The following is a 16,833-nucleotide window of genomic DNA, read 5'->3' as shown; positions in this document are numbered from 1 at the left end:
AAATAGGCTAGTCTTTAGTTTGTTATAATTAGTTGTTGTTATATTAGTTGTTATAATAGTTTGTTATATATTCTGAAACTGCAGTGCTTTCTTTTCATTCCTGATCCTAGGAATTTTGGTTCTAACAGTGGTTGGAGCTTTACAGACATTTCTGCAGTGACAAAAGTGAGACATTAATTTTCTAAAATACTAAAATACTCTAATGGGAATTTCAATACGGCCAGTGCTATGTAAATTTGAGAGTAAATCTGGACCTTCGTCCAGGAAACAACCACCTTGCTTCTTGCCTTGTGAAATCCTATCCTTGTAACGTGACGTTCCTGGCTCTTGGCAGTAGGAACTTCTATGCAGCTGACATACCAATTCTCCTGAGATTACCCAGGCAGATTTACAGCTTCCAGAAGCACATTCCAAACTCTTGGTTATCCAAATCAAGTTGGTTGAGCCTTGCCCAATGCTAACTTCAAACCTGGAACACAAATAGGAAGGAAATAAGAGCCTGATTGCACAAGGCCTGATCGCCTGAGGAGGTCTGGTTGAGTGACATCAAGCAGTCATTGGGATACTTTATGTAAGTAAAGCTTGTAGAAACTCCAACTCCGTATCTACTATTCCTGTTAACAAATTAGAAGAGCTGAGAGCCAAAAGGTATTATGTACCCCAATTAATACTTATCTGGCAACTTGCAGCTTGTGTTAGAGATACACGTACATGGAAAAGCTCGCTTTTGCTTTTGGAAATGCTTTCAAGCACGTTAGCTTGGAGTCACCTTGGGTAATTGGTACCTAGGTTTACCTGCATCAGGATTTTAAGAACATTGTTAATGTGGTTTCTAGGAAGGTGTCACTACCTACAGCAGCTTTAAGTGAGCAGACTTTTTAGACAGTCGCGTTGTGAAGGTGGAGGCCTTTTAAATGTGCCAACAAAGCACTTCCACATTGCATGCCCTGCCAAAAAGAGTAGATTAAAGCCTTACCAGGCAGCACCTCACTGCTTTAAGAGCCCAAGGCCAGCCATAGCCTATGGCAGGATGTTTGGAAACCTACTGAAGGAACACTGCTGATGGGGATTTATGGATGTTTCTGCACAGGCCTGTGTGCTAAAGTGTTGGCCATAATACTTTCAAATAACACATTTTTAGGGAGAAAATGACATAGAGATTTGCAGCTAATTTATTAACTAAATAAATCAGAAAAGCAAATACATCCTCCCTAATCTCCATTACAGAGTTCTTATCAAGAATTAGAAATTGCACCTGAAATTCAGAAAATTAAGACTTAAAAAGTGTTAGTGGCTGGGATTTTCATAGCAGAGATTTACAGCTATCTGCTACAGCTCCTTTTGCAAACATTGGCTTTAAAGAAGTATTCAATACCTGCACACAGAATGAAACTACAGTAATGCGCTGGCTCAAGCACAGAAAGCTTGTTCCGACAGCAAGGTACCTACCAATGATTCGCCTCAGAAAGCTGAAAGCTGTTCCAACAGCAAGGTACCTACCAATGATTGGCCTCAGAAAGTCAGAACGCTGAAAGCCTTGTTTGGTTCCTTTTGCCAATCTCAAAAACTGTAGCTTACTTTAATGTGGTACAACTATGAAGGATTTTTTTTGTTTTCTGTTTAAATTATTATTTTTATATTTTATAACTAAGGTCTTGGGTTTATATATATTTTTAAAAGAGCAGGTTGTGCGTGAAAAGAAAGAAGTCAAATGGCTCCAGATGCTTCAACTTCTGCATTCTTGGAAAATAAGCACAAAACCTGTGTGCTTTTTATTTGGTACCATCAACAAAGAGAGCTCCTGAGATACCTGCTACCAATTGATGAGTCTGGGAACCAGTATCTTTGGCTTCTACGGTAAACAGAACCTGCTGGTTTTATTTGGCAATTGGGCTTAGAATGCCATATTTATAGTTTCATTGATGGTTAGTTTTTGCTTTATTCCTGCTGAAGTGATGGGCAAGAATTAACTGGTTGTTGCTGTTTCTCCATGTAGGCAAAGGGCTTTTCAATGTTCACTGTTACTATGCAAAATCTGGTTTATGTGGGATGACTGCATATTGAGGTGATGGCCATCTTAGGAGTGCAATAAGCAGGACAGAAACAGGGTATGTAGCAGATTTTTTTTAATAATTTTTCATAACACATTTGATTGATAAGTTCTTATAAAGTGTTAGTTTAACCTTAGAGAGAGAGAGAGAAACACGCTCATTTTTAAGGAAAGAAAACACGAAGGTAAAAATCACTGAGAAAAAAACAGCAAAGTGGCAAAACTAAAGCCGAGATTTTTTGCCGACTTCAAACTTTTCTTCACTTTTTTTGTCACTCCTAGTAGCTGGAACTCCATTTAATTCCTCTCATGGGGTATGTGTGTTGCTCTTGAAATCATTGAAATAACGTAATTGATTTAATATTTATCTGTATACTCTGACTTTGGGTCTTTTGTAAAAAGGCTGAAAAGCAAATACCAGCCTTAAATATCAACTGCCTTACTAGTATGAATTGCGTTCTTCCTGTATTGCTTTCTTGGTTTATCCTGTCTTGCAGTCCACCATTTTAGACTTTTAGTGGCCTCTAGTGGTCCTATGAAGTTTGTCTACGTCTTCTCTGTGCATTGTAAAAAAAAAAAAAAAGAGAGAGAGAGAGAGAGAGAGAGAGAAGGAAAAAAAAAGAATAATTTAGCACAAAAGCTGCACCCATTATTGGATTGAGGTGTATATACTGAGGAAGACTTGGAAGGATCAAGTCAGTCATGTACCAGTCACATGAGATAGAAGTGGTAATGTAATTGAAAATAATGTAGCAGATGTGCATCCACAAAGAGGATCAAAACTTGGGATCTGAAGGAAGGGGAACTTAAGGGCGATACCACTAGCCTGGTAGGAGGACTCTTAGTATTGGGGTCTTAACCAGAACCTGGAAAACGGGAAGAGAAGGAGGCAGCAGAGAAAATGATACAAATGGAAGGTGTTGTGGAGTTGGTGGTACCAGAGCTCTGTGGAGACAGCATTAGTTGCCATAGCTTGCTTTGGTTGATCTGCACTGGCTGAATGCCACTATCATCTCCCTGGACTCAGCACTGGTGAGGCTGTGCCCTGAATACTGTTGATCAGTTTTGGGCCCCTTGCTACAAGACATTGAGCCCCTGGAGCGTGTCCAGAGAAGGGCAGCAGAGCTATGAGGGATCTGGAGCACAAGTCTTACCGGGAGTGGCTGAGGGAGCAGGCATTGTTCAGTCTGGAGGAGGCTCAGGGGAGATCTTAGGGCTCTCTACAACTGCCTGAAAGGCAGTTGTGGTGAGGTCAGCCTCTTCTCCTAAGTGACAGCGATAGGACAAGAGGGAATGGCCTTAAGATGTCCTGGGGAAGTTCAGCTTGAGTATTAGGAAACAAAGAGTGGTGAGGTGCTGGAACAGGCTGCCCAGGGATGTGGTGGAGTCACCCTCCCTGGAGGCGTTAGAGTAGTGGGTAGATGTAGCACTGAGGGCATGGTCAGTGGGCATGGTGGGGATGGGCTGATGGTTGGACTGGATGATCTTAGAGGCCTTTTCCAACCTTAATGACAGTGATTCTATGAAAAAAAAAAAAAACCCACAGAAGTTTCCATGAGCATTGTTTGGGCTTGGGCTGTTGTGTGTTTACTGTGTGACTGCTCAGTGTCAAATTTGTACCTTTGGATGGCACGCAGCATACATTTGGGATGCCAAAATTTATCTCACCAAGCCCCACTTAAATACATTTGGTCTATATTCGAGATAGGCCACATCTTGCTGGCTTTGGTCCCACACTGTGTGGAGACAGCACCCCAAGGGCAGGGCTTAGAAATAACCTGCCATGTGAACTGGCAACTCTTCAACATAATGTGGTTCTTTAAAATTACTTTTTATTTATTTATTAGCAGCACAGTGCTTGCAGAATTAAAAATAAAATAAAAAAGCCCTGAGTCCGGATTTTGCCTTTATCAAAGGCAAGCTTTCAGTTGCAAATCACCGCGTGCGAACAGAAGCCGGGGGAAAACCATCCCCGAACCCCGCGACGCGCAGCAGCCGCCATGTCGCGGCACGGCAGGCCAGGAGGCGGGCCGCGTGGTGCGGCCTTAGCCCGGCCCCTCATGTCGGCGCAGGCGGAGCGGCACCGGCTTCCTGCCTCTCCACCCCGGCGCGCCGGCAAGCGCGCAGGCCTGCTCGCAGCGCCAGGCCGCCGCGGTGAGGGCGGGCGCCGGGTCGGGGCGCGTGGGGCCCTGGAGCGGGAAGGCGGGAGGCCGGAGCCGGGGGAACGTCCCAGCGCCCCGGGGGTTCTGGCAGCTCTCCCTCGAGGCGAGAGGCGGCCGCGGGGGTGCCCGCAGACCGAAGGGCCGCGGGGAGGGACGGGTTTGTTTTAACGCCTTTTGGCCTTGTGTCGATTCCCTTAGGCAGCGCGAATCTAGCTCGGCGTTGCCCCGCGGGGTTGGTAAGAGCGGGTGTGAGTGTCCTCTCTCTCTCCGCTGACCGAACAGGGAGCTTGCCTCGACCGGGATCTGCATCCGGAAGCCCTGGGTAGGTGGGATGCGGCCAGGCCTCCCAGCTGTCCCAGCCTGCTGAGCAGCAGGTAGTTAGCTGACCCTGTGGTAACTTCGAGGTAAGAAGCACCGTGAAACCAAACCGAAAGCCACGACTCCTGAGCTTTTGCCGTTCTTAAGAGCATCTCAGTCGTCCTTTCCCAGACATGGCTTAGTTTGTCTCTGGTCTGTGCTCTACAAGCAGCTGAGGCTGAAAAGAAATGGAAGCATATGTATAAGCATTGAGCACTTGGTAAGGACCCAGTTACGGGTCGTTCTTTGAGAGAGATTCAAATGGGCTGAGATAAAATGAGAAATATTACTTGGATGCTGAAATACATTAGCAGAGTTCTGTCCTAGAGCTGCTTGACAAAAGTACTACTGAGTTCTCTTTTGGAATGACTAAATGTGTTTTGCCAAACAACGGTTGTTGTGCAGGCAGCAGCTCTGTGCCATAACAGTATGCAGGAAGAGAACTGGCAATAGGTAAATATGCATTGGAAAAGCCATTCTCAGATGTGTTTTTGTAATTCATATGGCAAAAGTTGTGTGTTCATTGCACATCCTCATTATTTACAAATGGCTATTGGGGAGAGCACATGTGAGGGCTGTCAGTAAGCATGCTGCTGCAGCAAATGCAGTTAAGGGCTGTGAGGTTGGAAGATGGGTGTTGTTTTTTTTTTTACCTCAGGGTGGGTCAGCTTCCCCACCTTTGTACCCTAACCATTTTGTTTTGGGCAGTCCCAAAGTGGAGGGTGACCATGGAGGAGCTGAGCAGCTCAGGGATGGTTGCTTAGGGCCATTATGAGATGGTGTTGGTGTAACCTGAGAAGACTTTCATTCTGGATTTCCAGACAGAGAGGAAAAATTAAGGCTTTTAGCTGAGCAGGGACTCAAGTACTGGACTATCAGATATGGTCTGGTACTTTCTGCCTTGAGAGCTGTTTTTTAGGATCATCTACTAATGTTGGTATTGCTTATATTCAATGCTTGCTGTGTAAGCACATAGGAGCAGTGCTGAAGTGGCTAATGATGGAAGGTGCTACATGCTAATTGCCTTCTGCGTTGGCTAATGTATGAGATCTAGTATCCGCACTGTGGAGCAGCGTAACTGGTCGGATTTGTGGCCCTGCCTCCGACATACCCCTCTCTCTCCTCTCTTGGGAGAAAGGGTTGTAAGCTGTGTCTAAAAATCTGTAGGTTTCCAAGGCTGTTTGTGGGGATGTTGTATGTTTTCTTTCTTAGCCGTGATGGATACTGATGCTCTGGGTCAAACATGGGAGCTGTTTTGCTTCTCCTTTATATGGTGGCAGGTCCTGCCAGATCCAGAAGGGACAAATTCCTAGCCTGCATAACAAAAGAGTCATAGAATGGCTTGGCTTGTGTTGGAAGGGACTTTGAAGAACCCACAGGCAAGGTTGCCAGCCACTAAATGAGGCACTAGATCAGATTGCCCAGGACCCCATCCATTTTTTTTTTTTTTAAATTCACAAATTTGCATGTCAACCTGTCCAGTGGCAGAGCTTCTTCGTAATCCTAGTGCTTACTGGTAACTTAACAAGGAGAAGGTCTTAATAGTTCGTGTACTCTGTTCTTAAAACTCTTCTGAACTTTATCAGATCTTAAATTTGATTTCTTAGTTGAATGTATTCACATCTTAGTGTGACTTTTTTGCTCAGTTTTTCAACGGAATAACTGAAAGTGGTAGGGAAGATGGCAAACTGAAATTATTTTAACCCTATTCTTTATTTTGTAACCAGTTTAGAGCAAATCAATCACATTGCGTCATGGCTGCAGACTCTATGGAAATTGATGATGCTTTGTATAGGTAAGAGTATCTGATTTTAAGTGTTCTTCATGTTTCAGCTACTCTTAGATCTACACACGTTAATGTGAAAGACAGGGCTCAAAAACAGTACCTACTGCCTATTAGGTCAAGGTATGCCTACTTGAGCTGCTCCCTCCTTCAGTTTGAAAGTGGAAGGGAGAAACATCCAGCATGTGAACATGAATCTTCTTCCTGCAAAGTTTCTTAACCAGTTCTTGCACTAACTATAGCTTGAAGATATAACCCATTTTCCTGTGAAACTTCCCTTTTCAGTATCTTACAGCTGTTTTCTGTCCAGATGTCAGGTTATTGAGTTTTGGCTGGATTTTAGGCTTGGTTTTGTTTTCTTTGTTTCTATTTTGTTTAATTTTTATTTTTTCTCTAAAACATGGAATTGAAAAGCACTCTACTAAATGCATTTCACTGCATATGCATGTTACATCCTTAGTTGCTTGTTGATTGGAAGACTTGTAAATGTAGCTGTGCACCTGTCACTGCTGATGCATGTTCACCTGCAGAACGTGATACTGCAGATTAAAAGCTCATTTGGACGCTAGGAGGAAAAGAATAGCTACTTAAACTGAAAATATTTTAACTTGCTCTTGATTTTATTTGTATCTTGTTTTAATTTGAATTTATCTTTGATGTAGTCGGCAGAGGTACGTTCTTGGAGACACAGCAATGCAGAAGATGGCTCAGTCCCATGTATTCCTGAGTGGTGTAGGTGGCCTTGGTGTGGAGATTGGTAAGTTTGGGTATCATTTGTGTAAGCAGACACAAGTGTACATAAACATACTGTCCCGGCTTGCTTCTAAAGCTTATTTTAGATGTAATAAGAATGTCTGAAGTATCTGAATGAATATACATTTAAGATACCTAAGTAGCACAGATGATGGAAAGATCCTGGGCTTCTGCCTAAAAAGCTTTGCAATAGAACAGAGTTCTAAATTTTACTTGAAAATGTGCTTCTAGTCCAGGTAGCTTTACCCAAAATCTCATGTCTTGGGTGAAAATGGAGAGCGTATAATCTAGGTTATTCCTTCGGGTTTCATTATCAATAAACCTAATATAGTAACAGCTATAGACTGAATTATTGCTGTCTAGGAAATGGGGACATGAGATGGGAGGGGAACAGATGCAATTTGGTGAAAACTCTGTAATTGCCCCATTGCAAGAGACTCCATGACCGTTTTGTTTACTCTTTAAAAAACAGCCAAGACAAATCTTGTCTGTACCTGGGCTGTTACCCTTTCAGTTGCTTTTAATGGAACTCTGCACTGAGTGCCAAAATGTGTACGTGAGGTTTTGCTGTTTATTGTCATTAGTATCTCTGTAATCACATTTGTGGGATGAACAGCTGATGATTGACAAATGCAGAGAGTCTTTTTAACCTTGCTCTTGTTGTTCTGCCTTCAGTGGTGGTGTTAGAGTGCTTCAACTAAACATAAAAGAAAACAAAGCCTTAAGCTGTGAAGTTCTTAGGAATGACATACTGTTAATGTCCACCCACGTAACTTTTCACTTAGAGCTTGCGAGAGATCTGTAACAGCCTCTCTTTTTTTTTTATTTTTAGCCAAAAATATAATTCTGGCTGGCGTCAAGGTATGTAAAGCAGTTCTGTTTTTGAGTGAGCGGGAGGGAAAGGGACAGTACCACTAAGCTAGCTAATCACAAGTTTCTGAAACTGCCTTTCTGTGGGAAGTCTGCAAAACATTTGAGGATCTGGCTACAAAAACTTTAAATGGAACGTTGTAATGTTACGGTGTGAGTCTCACGTTACTGTGAAATCTGAGTTTTCATACCGTCTTAGATCCTCAGTTGAAGCATTCTGAAATAGTTCATGTAAAATATTTCAGACAACTGCTGATCAGGTATTGAATGCTTTTGTGTAAAGCCACCTCTCATAAACGGTGAGTGGTGTAAATGCAAAGGCCAGTCTCTTCAAAACGTTATCCTGTTCTGTCGCCTGTCAGAATCCATTTATATAGAATCTAAAATGGTTGCGTATTTTAATCTGACAACTGCTTTTGTGTTGCTGGGATTAATTTTATTAGAGAAGCCTTTTAACATTGCTTCTTCCGGTCACTAAAAAATCATCATAATATTTTGAGCTTTTTCAATGACAGATTGCAGTTTTGCATTTTAATTGCAGTGTGGCAGAAATCATCCTCAGTATTTAAATGTTCTCATCTCTGCAAGCTGGGAGGAAAATGTTTAACAAAATTTGTCTTCCAGATCCGTTCCTTTCTCTCAAACAGTAAGAGCTGTCTTGGCAAAGAGGTTGGAGGAGCTCTTTCCTACATACATTACGACTGGACCTTCTGTGATGCTAGTCTTTACAGCATTTTATAATCCATGTTTTTGTGTGCTAATGCTACGTACGCTTCATCCAATAGATGTGTTTTTTTTCCTCTTTCTTAGGCTCTTACAGTTCATGACACCAAGCAATGTACAAAATGGGATTTAGGGATCAACTTCTTCATCCACGAGGATGACATAATCAGTCAAAGGAACAGGTTGGTCAAGTCTTTTGGGGTGAAGGAGGGCTGAACTTCGCTAGAAGCAACAAGCAAAAATAGCAGTTCAGTGTTCTAAAGGTATTGATACATATCAAGTGCTTGTTAACCCCTATCTTTAGAGTTGCTGGCTTTGAGTACAGTGCCCAGGTGTCACAGGAAGTGTCCATGGGGACTGGAATTGTCTCTTAAGTTGAATATCTCACTTAAGACAAAATTAGTAGTGAGGGCCAGGGTGCGTTTCTCCCTTAAACTTTCTCATCTACCTTTGCAAGACTAGAAAATGGCCACAGCATCAGAACATCAGCACGTACTACTGTATGTTAGATACAGCTGTTTTCCTCAGTCCTGCTAGGAATTTGAATGTGAAGAAATGAGTTGCTGATTGTCACCAGGAGACTTTCTAGGAACTCTTGTAGGGCATGCCTGGTATGAAGTTCAGTTTAGAAAATGCAATTTTGTAATTGCATTAAAAAACCCAAAAACTATTGCTGTTCTTTCAGGGCTGAGGCCACTCTTCATCGCATTGCAGAACTTAATCCATATGTCCATGTAGCAGCATCGACAGTGCCACTAGATGAAAGCACGGATCTGTCTTTCCTGAAGCAATATCAGGTATGTCACTCTCCAACAGAGCAAACAACTTGATTTTTTTTTTTAATGTAAGTAAATGAAATGGAAACAAACTTTTGAGTACATTCTGAGATGATGGAAGGAAAGATGCGTTTGGACTAATTAAGTGATCCTGCTTACATTTTCAAGACTGAAACTGTTTCTGTTCCTAGCACTTCACATCAATTATGGAATTTTCTGTGACAATAAGGAGTTACTTGAGACTTGAGATATAATGTTTTTCTTATTTACAAGATAAAACTGACTTTTTTCAGTTATATTACAGTATGTTCTACGTGTGTTTTGTGCATTGTAGTCTATGCAGCAGAAGCACTTTCTGTTTGACTAGTTTATTTACCCATGTACCTAATTAGCAAAATGTAAGCTACTCTGTAGTGGAATGGGGATTTTTTCAGTTGTTCAGTCAGCTGTCTCCTGCCTGTGTGCATGGCTCAGGATGAGTTGGGATCTCATACTATGTGGCTATTGGTTATACCCAAGCTAAACAAATTTCTGAGTGTCTTAGCTATGATAAGGTGTGAGAAAACTTAATTTGACTTGAGACTCCGTTCTCTGTTAAGTTAGGGGTGGAAGAAAGGAATCTTAGAGGTTCGGGACTCCTAAGTAACTTACTGTTACTACTACTTTTCCATCCTTAAAGCACTGATTGTTTTTGCTGTCTTAGCTTTATTTGTATTCTTGCTCGCAGTGTGTCATATTGACTGAAGTAAGCCTGTCACTGCAGAAGAAGATTAATGCCTTTTGTCATGCTCAGCAGCCACCCATTAAGGTAATGGAAAAATTAAACAGGTTATTAATCCATTCAGTGAGCGTTCTGCAACATGTTCTTTCCAGAAATGGAGAAAGCAAGTTATGTGGTATATACTTCTCTGCAGAAACCACGTTGATGCAGCAGTGTGATTTTTGGGAGATTGCTGTTACTGTTCTGTGCGTGTGTTTGATGTTATCTGGGTAACCATAGGTTTGTTCTTTAGAGAGAAATCTGAAAAAAAACTGAGCAAGGGAAAAAAAAATGAGACTGTAGCAGAAATGGCAGTACTTCACTGCTTATTTCTGTGACTCCTCTTTCTTGTGCAGAAGTTCTGAAATGCTAATGAGTATCCCTAGTTCTGTCTCTAATACTGTGCTGTGTAGCTAGTGGCCTAGGTGTTTGTGACAGATTTTCACCAGAGCAGAATTTCCATCTGCTGGCTTTGGACAGGGTTGGTTGTGAGAATTCATTCTTTTGGCATGAGCTGTTTCTGAGATGCTCACGATTTTTGCTTTGTCTTGTAGTTCATCAGTGCAGATGTATATGGAATATGTTCACGTTTGTTTTGTGACTTTGGTGATGAATTTGAAGTATTGGATACAACAGGAGAGGAGCCAAAGGAAATCTTCATTTCAAATATAACGCAAGTAAGGGACAGAAGTAATTGTGCTAGCATAACTTCGCTTTGTTATGAGTCATTACTGGCTACATGGCCAGCAGTGTGTTCCAATTTATTAGCCTGCTAAGGAATTGAAAACTGCGTAGCAGAGGCAAACCAAGCTTCTCGATTGCAATATCTCCATCAAAAACAGTCAATGATTAGTGCTAATAACACAGAGCACGCTGATGCCTCCTGGATGTTACTTAAAATGCAACATCTTAATTTTCGGGCTTTTTAAGAGAAAGGAGGTGAGATGTGGAGAGAGGAGCACATAGCCTTGATGTGGGAATACTTTGAGTCTTCAAAAGAAGCCCTGAAATACTCCTGAAATTAGTCACTTTTTAATGAGAAACTGTAGCACATATAGGGGAGCACTACTGGTATGATGAAGGGGATTGAGAGCCTGCTTTGAGAAGACATCTGATCATTTTAGTCTCCAAAAGCAAAAGTGGTGAAGAGATGTTACTGCTAACACTTCCAGTGGAGAATATTAGAAAGGATATCCAGTTGATCTTGTATTTTAAACATTTTCAGCTCCTCTCAATTCTGTTTGGAAGTTCAGACTAGCACATTGTTCACCCATTAGCAAGTCTTCTGTTATATCTCCACTCTAGATGTAGTAGTATCAAACTAGAAGGGGCTGCATAACAAATTGTGTTTGATCTGAAGTTCATGACATAATGATTTGGTAGCCTGTTCTTTGAATAACTTGATTGTTCTCATTAATTACATAAGCCATAGAGAGTTAAATATCACGGCTTGCCCTGGTTGCACACCATGGTGAGCAGTATTTTTATTTGTTTTTCTTACAATTCATAATCTGTTATTTGAATTTAGTTGCACGCTATTTCCACTCTCTGGAGAGGAATAATTGTCATAGATAACTCCCTTGGTATGGCAGAACTGAGGTGCTAGAAGTATTAGTAACTGTAGTTTCAATAGGCAAACTTTCTGATAATGCATGACATCTTTAAACAAAACTCTTTTCTCTTTGCCAACTTTGCTGCTTTTGCTTTCAGTCAAATCCTGGTATTGTCACCTGCCTTGAAAATCACCCACACAGGCTTGAAACAGGACAGTTCTTAACCTTTCGCGAAGTTAATGGAATGTCGTGTTTAAACGGATCCACACACCAAATAACAGGTAAAGTGGTGCTGACTGCTTTGCAGTGTACTTCTTGGACTTCTTTTAAGCTCGCTATACTGTTAGTTATTATAGCTAGAAGAGTGCTGGGTTGTGCAGATCTGCAGTGAGCTCACAAGAAAAATTATCTTCTGGTATGGAGGTCTTCCTCATGTTGTCTTAATTTCTTTTCTGTTTAGTAAAGCTTGTCTGAACTCATCTTACTGTTTAAGGAGCAGTAGGAACTCCCAGCTAGTGGAAGGTAGTTGGCAGTCTCTGGGGTTGCTGTCAACAGTTTGCTGACACAAGTGGTTTGTTTTGAAGAACTGTGTAAAGCCTGTGCTTCTGTCACAGTGTTGGACTACATTAACGCTGCTGTGTATGGCACTGTTTGCCTTGTAGTTCCTTGTGTTGTGATTTAAGTGTAGAGGGATATGTCACTTATCACTCTGTTTCTTAGCGTACTTTTCTCATGAGTTGCGGTTTACCCAGCTTTTGTCTTCAACGTTGAGGTCTCTAGGCCTACTACTCAGTTCCCTTCGGATGCTGGGGAATCACCTAATTGAGGGGAGTGGGGAGAAGGAGGGAGAACAGACTTAAGATTTTTCAGTTATTTTTAATTTCTACGTGGTCTGAGATGAAAACTCACCCTTTGAGGGGTGGTTGAGTCTATTTTCTCTGGGCTCATTTGTTTAGCCAATTCTGGTCCTATATTCAGTTCTTTCCTATTAATTATGACCCAGGTTTTGGTTTCATTCTTTATGTCCCATGAATTACCAAAATACCTTGGTCAGCTTCCTTTGTCTGAACAATGCTCCAGGTGCTCTGACAGGAAAGATTTCATTTGCTTTGCTTGGCAGCTGGAGCTTGTTTCTTGATGGCTTGTTCTAGTTATTTCTCTAAAATCTTACTCTGAGTAGTGTACTGGATGCTGCTGTGCACAGTCCGAATAAAACTGAGAGTGATTTCATTTTTGTTACAGAGCTATGGTCATTAGAATTCTTTTTAAAACTACTGCTACTCTAAAAAGCTTATTTTATAGTAGATGACATGAGACTAATTCTTTGGCCCAGAGCCTGGCAAAGAGGGATGACCCCGTTAGTTAGGAGGGTCAGCTGTGTTCGTAATTTCAAAGCAAGGTTGCGTGCTGAAAAATTAGAACATAAAAAGCTTTGGAGGTGTAAAAAGCCTGCTTTGTCATGTGTAGAATTGTAGCATGTGTTGTCTGTCACTGCCACAGTGTTCTTTCTTCTTTTCAGTGGTGTCACCATACTCCTTTAGCATTGGCAATACATCAGACATGGAGCCTTACTTGCATGGTGGCATAGCTGTCCAAGTGAAGACCCCCAAGATGTTTTACTTTGTAAGTGTGTTTGGCAAAATCAGGTTCTTCAGTGTTATAGTGTAAGCATTGAAAGCTGAGTTCAGAAGATGATTTGGTTACACATGATTCGTATTTACATTTAACTTGGTAGGGATGGTGATAATAAATCACAGAGAATAAGAAATGCTTTAAACTCAAAGCTAACTGATAGCATAGGAGAAAAATATATGGGAAGCCCATTCCCATATGGGAGGGAGCCCATAAAAGCCTACAAATATGTGGTTTCTTGGCAGCCTTCTGAGAAGAAGTGAGAGTTGGATGAGTTTGTGTAAAAGGGATTGCAAGCTACATGGTGCTGTGTGCCATTTTGGGCCAACAGGGAGTTGGACCTGGGTGCACTTAAATGTCATGCAAGGGAGCTGGAAATGAGGACCAGCTGCAGCTGATATGAGAATGCCCAGCGCAGGGGCTGTATCCTGTCTCTGCAAAGCAGTGGCTTTCTGTTCTTGGTGAGTTGGGAAGATATACACACACAGAACCAGTTGCTTGTAAAATACCCAGTAGGTGACCTCAGAGCAGTTGAAGAAATGGGTCTTGCCACTGTGATGTGAAACATCTGTTACACTTTTGACTGACAAAACTTTCAGTTTTATTTTATGCATCTTTTCTGGTAGTAGTTACGAAGAGAGTAGTATAAATGCTAGGAAGAAAAGATACTCGCTTCTTAGTCTCTTCAGGAAGAGTATTGTTTTCTCAGGTAGCAGTAACTGTCCTGTTCTTAAGTGACTGTGTTAGTTCAATGAGTTGTGTTTTTCCAGGAACGGTTGGAGGAGCAGCTAACTAAACCAATGTGCCTAGTTGCAGATTTTATCAAGCCTGAGGTAATTAATGTGTGGGGATTTGGGTGTCAGTGTTTTAACCTTAAAACTACACAGAATGTAAGCTGCAGCTTTATATCTGTAGCAGTAAACATTTTTAACTTCTACAGTTGTTAAATGTGAGTTTAGAGTATGAAATAGGAGTAGGGGATCAGATTGTGTGTTCACACAGAGCATGCAGTGTGGTTTAGGTTTCTGGAGAAACTTACCCATTGATTGCACAAATTATATTGTAAATTCATAGCTCGGCTGTCTCTCTGTAAATCTGCTGTTTAAAATGTCAGTTTTTCAATAACTCTTTAATGGATGGCAGTATAAATTTTTAAAAGAAACAGTGTTTTTTCTTCGATGACCTTTGATTAAAAAAAAAATTCAATGGATTCAAAGCTAGGACAGTATAGAAAAATTAACTTAACTGCAGTTAAGTGTGAGAAGAATTTCTTTTTCCTCTGTGAAAAGATTCAGTGGTATTTAAAATCCAAGAGGAAGCTACCTGTATTTGTCTCCAACACAACTGTATTGAAGTATTATTAATATTCAAAAAACGTCAGCCACGGACTCATTAAAATCTTAAACTAAAAAATGTTGATCTAGTGATTTGTTTGTTTGATAGTGTAAGATCTAACTTGTCTGCTTAGGTTTCCTGATGTTGACCATTAATGCTGGGCTTTGGTACTGAGACTTGGTATAATGCAGTGCATTCTAATGTCTAATTAAAAGAAAAATACTGTTTTCTATGATGTCAGCACTAAATTATTTTTGAGGCCTGTAGCTGGACTCAGTTGAAGTGGGTGCCGAGCATGTACAAAGGGTATTGCATTACTCCTGAGCAATATTTTATAAACCAAAACCCATTTTGTAAAACCACTTGCAGAAGATGTTTCAGATTGGCTTTTTAATGTTACTTAAACATTTGTGGAGCTGAACAGTTCATAGAAACAGTTGCTTTTATCTTCTTCAGTTTGAGTATGTAACGCATCAAGAGCTATTGTTGTCTTAACAGGCACCTTTGCAAATCCATGTTGCCATGCTAGCGTTGAACCACTTCGAGGAGAACTTTGGTCGCATACCGAACATTGGGTAATGCAGCAGTCTTGTGTTTGCTAAGCCTTGACACAGGCAGATCTCTACTCTGGCTTGATGTACAGCAGGGTTCGTTGTCTATCTGGTACTTAGATAACACAGAAATTAAAAGCTGAAATCTAGATGAAACACGTTACCTAATACCTGTCTAGGTTTGTAACAGGGCTTTCCCAGTGTAGCAATGGCACATTCTGGGCCTAGGTAGACAGAAAGTCTAAACACTTCCTTCTGAAGGCAGTCTTTCTCTGTTCCAGTTTCTTCACATTGAGAGATTAAACAGATAAAGTTGTTCAGTGATTCCTGAATTATCTGGCAGTTCATGGATTTAAAAAGACCCAAAAAAAAAAAAATCAAAAAACCTAAAACATAGGAAGGCTGTTTTTTCATTAATTGTAATTTGTTTCAGTTGTAGTTTGTGTGCTTATTTCTGAGTCCAATGAGATGAAACTACTTACAAAATGTAAATCACGTGACTTGCACAGGGGCTTCTCCACTGAGACTCTTGTTCTTGAGCTATCCTTAACACTTGAAGAGCTTCTTTAATGCTCAATATTAAAGCCAGTACAAATTTCCAAAATCTTCCAACTGTATCCAGCGATTCTTTCTCGATTGCATTTTTAGAAGGGCTCAAGAATGCGTAAGTGACCATTACTGTTTTCACCCTGGTGTCTAGATGCCATCAAGATGCTGAGGAAATGCTGAAAATAGCTCTGTCTATAAGTGAAACACTGGAAAACAAAGTGAGTAGCAAATGAGTATTGAGTAATTTCTAATGCACTCAGTTGCCTAAAGGCCATGCTTTAGTTTTTGGCCCTTGTTCTGGTCTCTGTATGTGTCTTTGTATGAATTTGGTGATTTTCTGAAGGCCACGCAAGAAGATATTAGTGTATCAGCACTAGTCCAACCACATGGTTGCCTAAAATGAAAGCTGAATCCACATGGCTGTGTGCATCAAGTTTTTAGATAGCTGCTTGTTAGAAGATCAGGATATGTAGAGGATCTGCCTTTCCTGGAAACCGTTTTTCTAGTCAGAGTGAGGTAATTTCTTTCTTTTAGTATAGATCAATAGTGAGTGACACTGTGAAGTGCTAACTTGATCGGTTGAAGGGATATATACACTGTTGTTTTGTTTTCTTTTTAAGCCTCAGGTAAATGGAGAAATAGTGAAGTGGCTGTCCAGAACTGCTCAGGGATTTCTAGCTCCTCTGGCAGCAGCAGTGGGTGGTGTTGCTAGCCAGGAAGTCCTGAAAGCAGTAACGGGAAAATTTTCTCCATTGCAGCAATGGGTAAGGCTTTTTTCCTTCTGTACCTTGATTTTGTCAGTGATGTGATGAATGTATGGTTGTGTTGTGAGTGTTGAACAACTTCTCTAACAGGAGGAAAAAGAAAAGACTCGAGACCGAACTTAGGGAAAATGGGGTGGTTTTGTGCATACTCTAAAAGAACAGGCAGTTGTAACTAAAACTTTTCTGTTTGGGATTCAGACATCATACACAGTGTG

The 16,833-nt window shown here is 41.1% G+C and overlaps 1 protein-coding gene across 4 annotated transcripts in view; it reads left to right on the top strand.

Annotated features, from left to right (window-relative positions):
- UBA6 (ubiquitin like modifier activating enzyme 6) overlaps positions 4,102-16,833 on the top strand; it is a 31,824-nt gene continuing 19,092 nt past the window's right edge. For 2 of the 4 annotated variants that reach the window (XM_021395102.1, XM_021395104.1), the window contains exons 1-15: positions 4,108-4,204; positions 4,411-4,616; positions 6,297-6,364; positions 7,015-7,109; positions 7,938-7,966; positions 8,786-8,880; positions 9,384-9,495; positions 10,202-10,282; positions 10,789-10,911; positions 11,945-12,068; positions 13,307-13,410; positions 14,190-14,252; positions 15,253-15,329; positions 16,006-16,072; positions 16,475-16,618. In XM_021395102.1, coding sequence (XP_021250777.1) covers positions 6,324-6,364; positions 7,015-7,109; positions 7,938-7,966; positions 8,786-8,880; positions 9,384-9,495; positions 10,202-10,282; positions 10,789-10,911; positions 11,945-12,068; positions 13,307-13,410; positions 14,190-14,252; positions 15,253-15,329; positions 16,006-16,072; positions 16,475-16,618 — 1,155 coding nt within the window. In that variant the 5' untranslated portion in view covers positions 4,108-4,204; positions 4,411-4,616; positions 6,297-6,323. Of the gene's footprint in view, positions 4,205-4,410; positions 4,617-6,296; positions 6,365-7,014; positions 7,110-7,937; positions 7,967-8,785; positions 8,881-9,383; positions 9,496-10,201; positions 10,283-10,788; positions 10,912-11,944; positions 12,069-13,306; positions 13,411-14,189; positions 14,253-15,252; positions 15,330-16,005; positions 16,073-16,474; positions 16,619-16,833 lie in introns of all 4 variants that reach the window. The other 2 variants (XM_021395101.1, XM_021395103.1) reach the window with 2 other exon arrangements.

The sequence above is a fragment of the Numida meleagris genome, chromosome 4, assembly GCF_002078875.1.
Source record: "Numida meleagris isolate 19003 breed g44 Domestic line chromosome 4, NumMel1.0, whole genome shotgun sequence".
Lineage (NCBI taxonomy): Eukaryota > Metazoa > Chordata > Aves > Galliformes > Numididae > Numida > Numida meleagris.
Note: the sequence above shows the minus strand (reverse complement) of the source record. Positions and strands in the feature narration are given on the sequence as shown.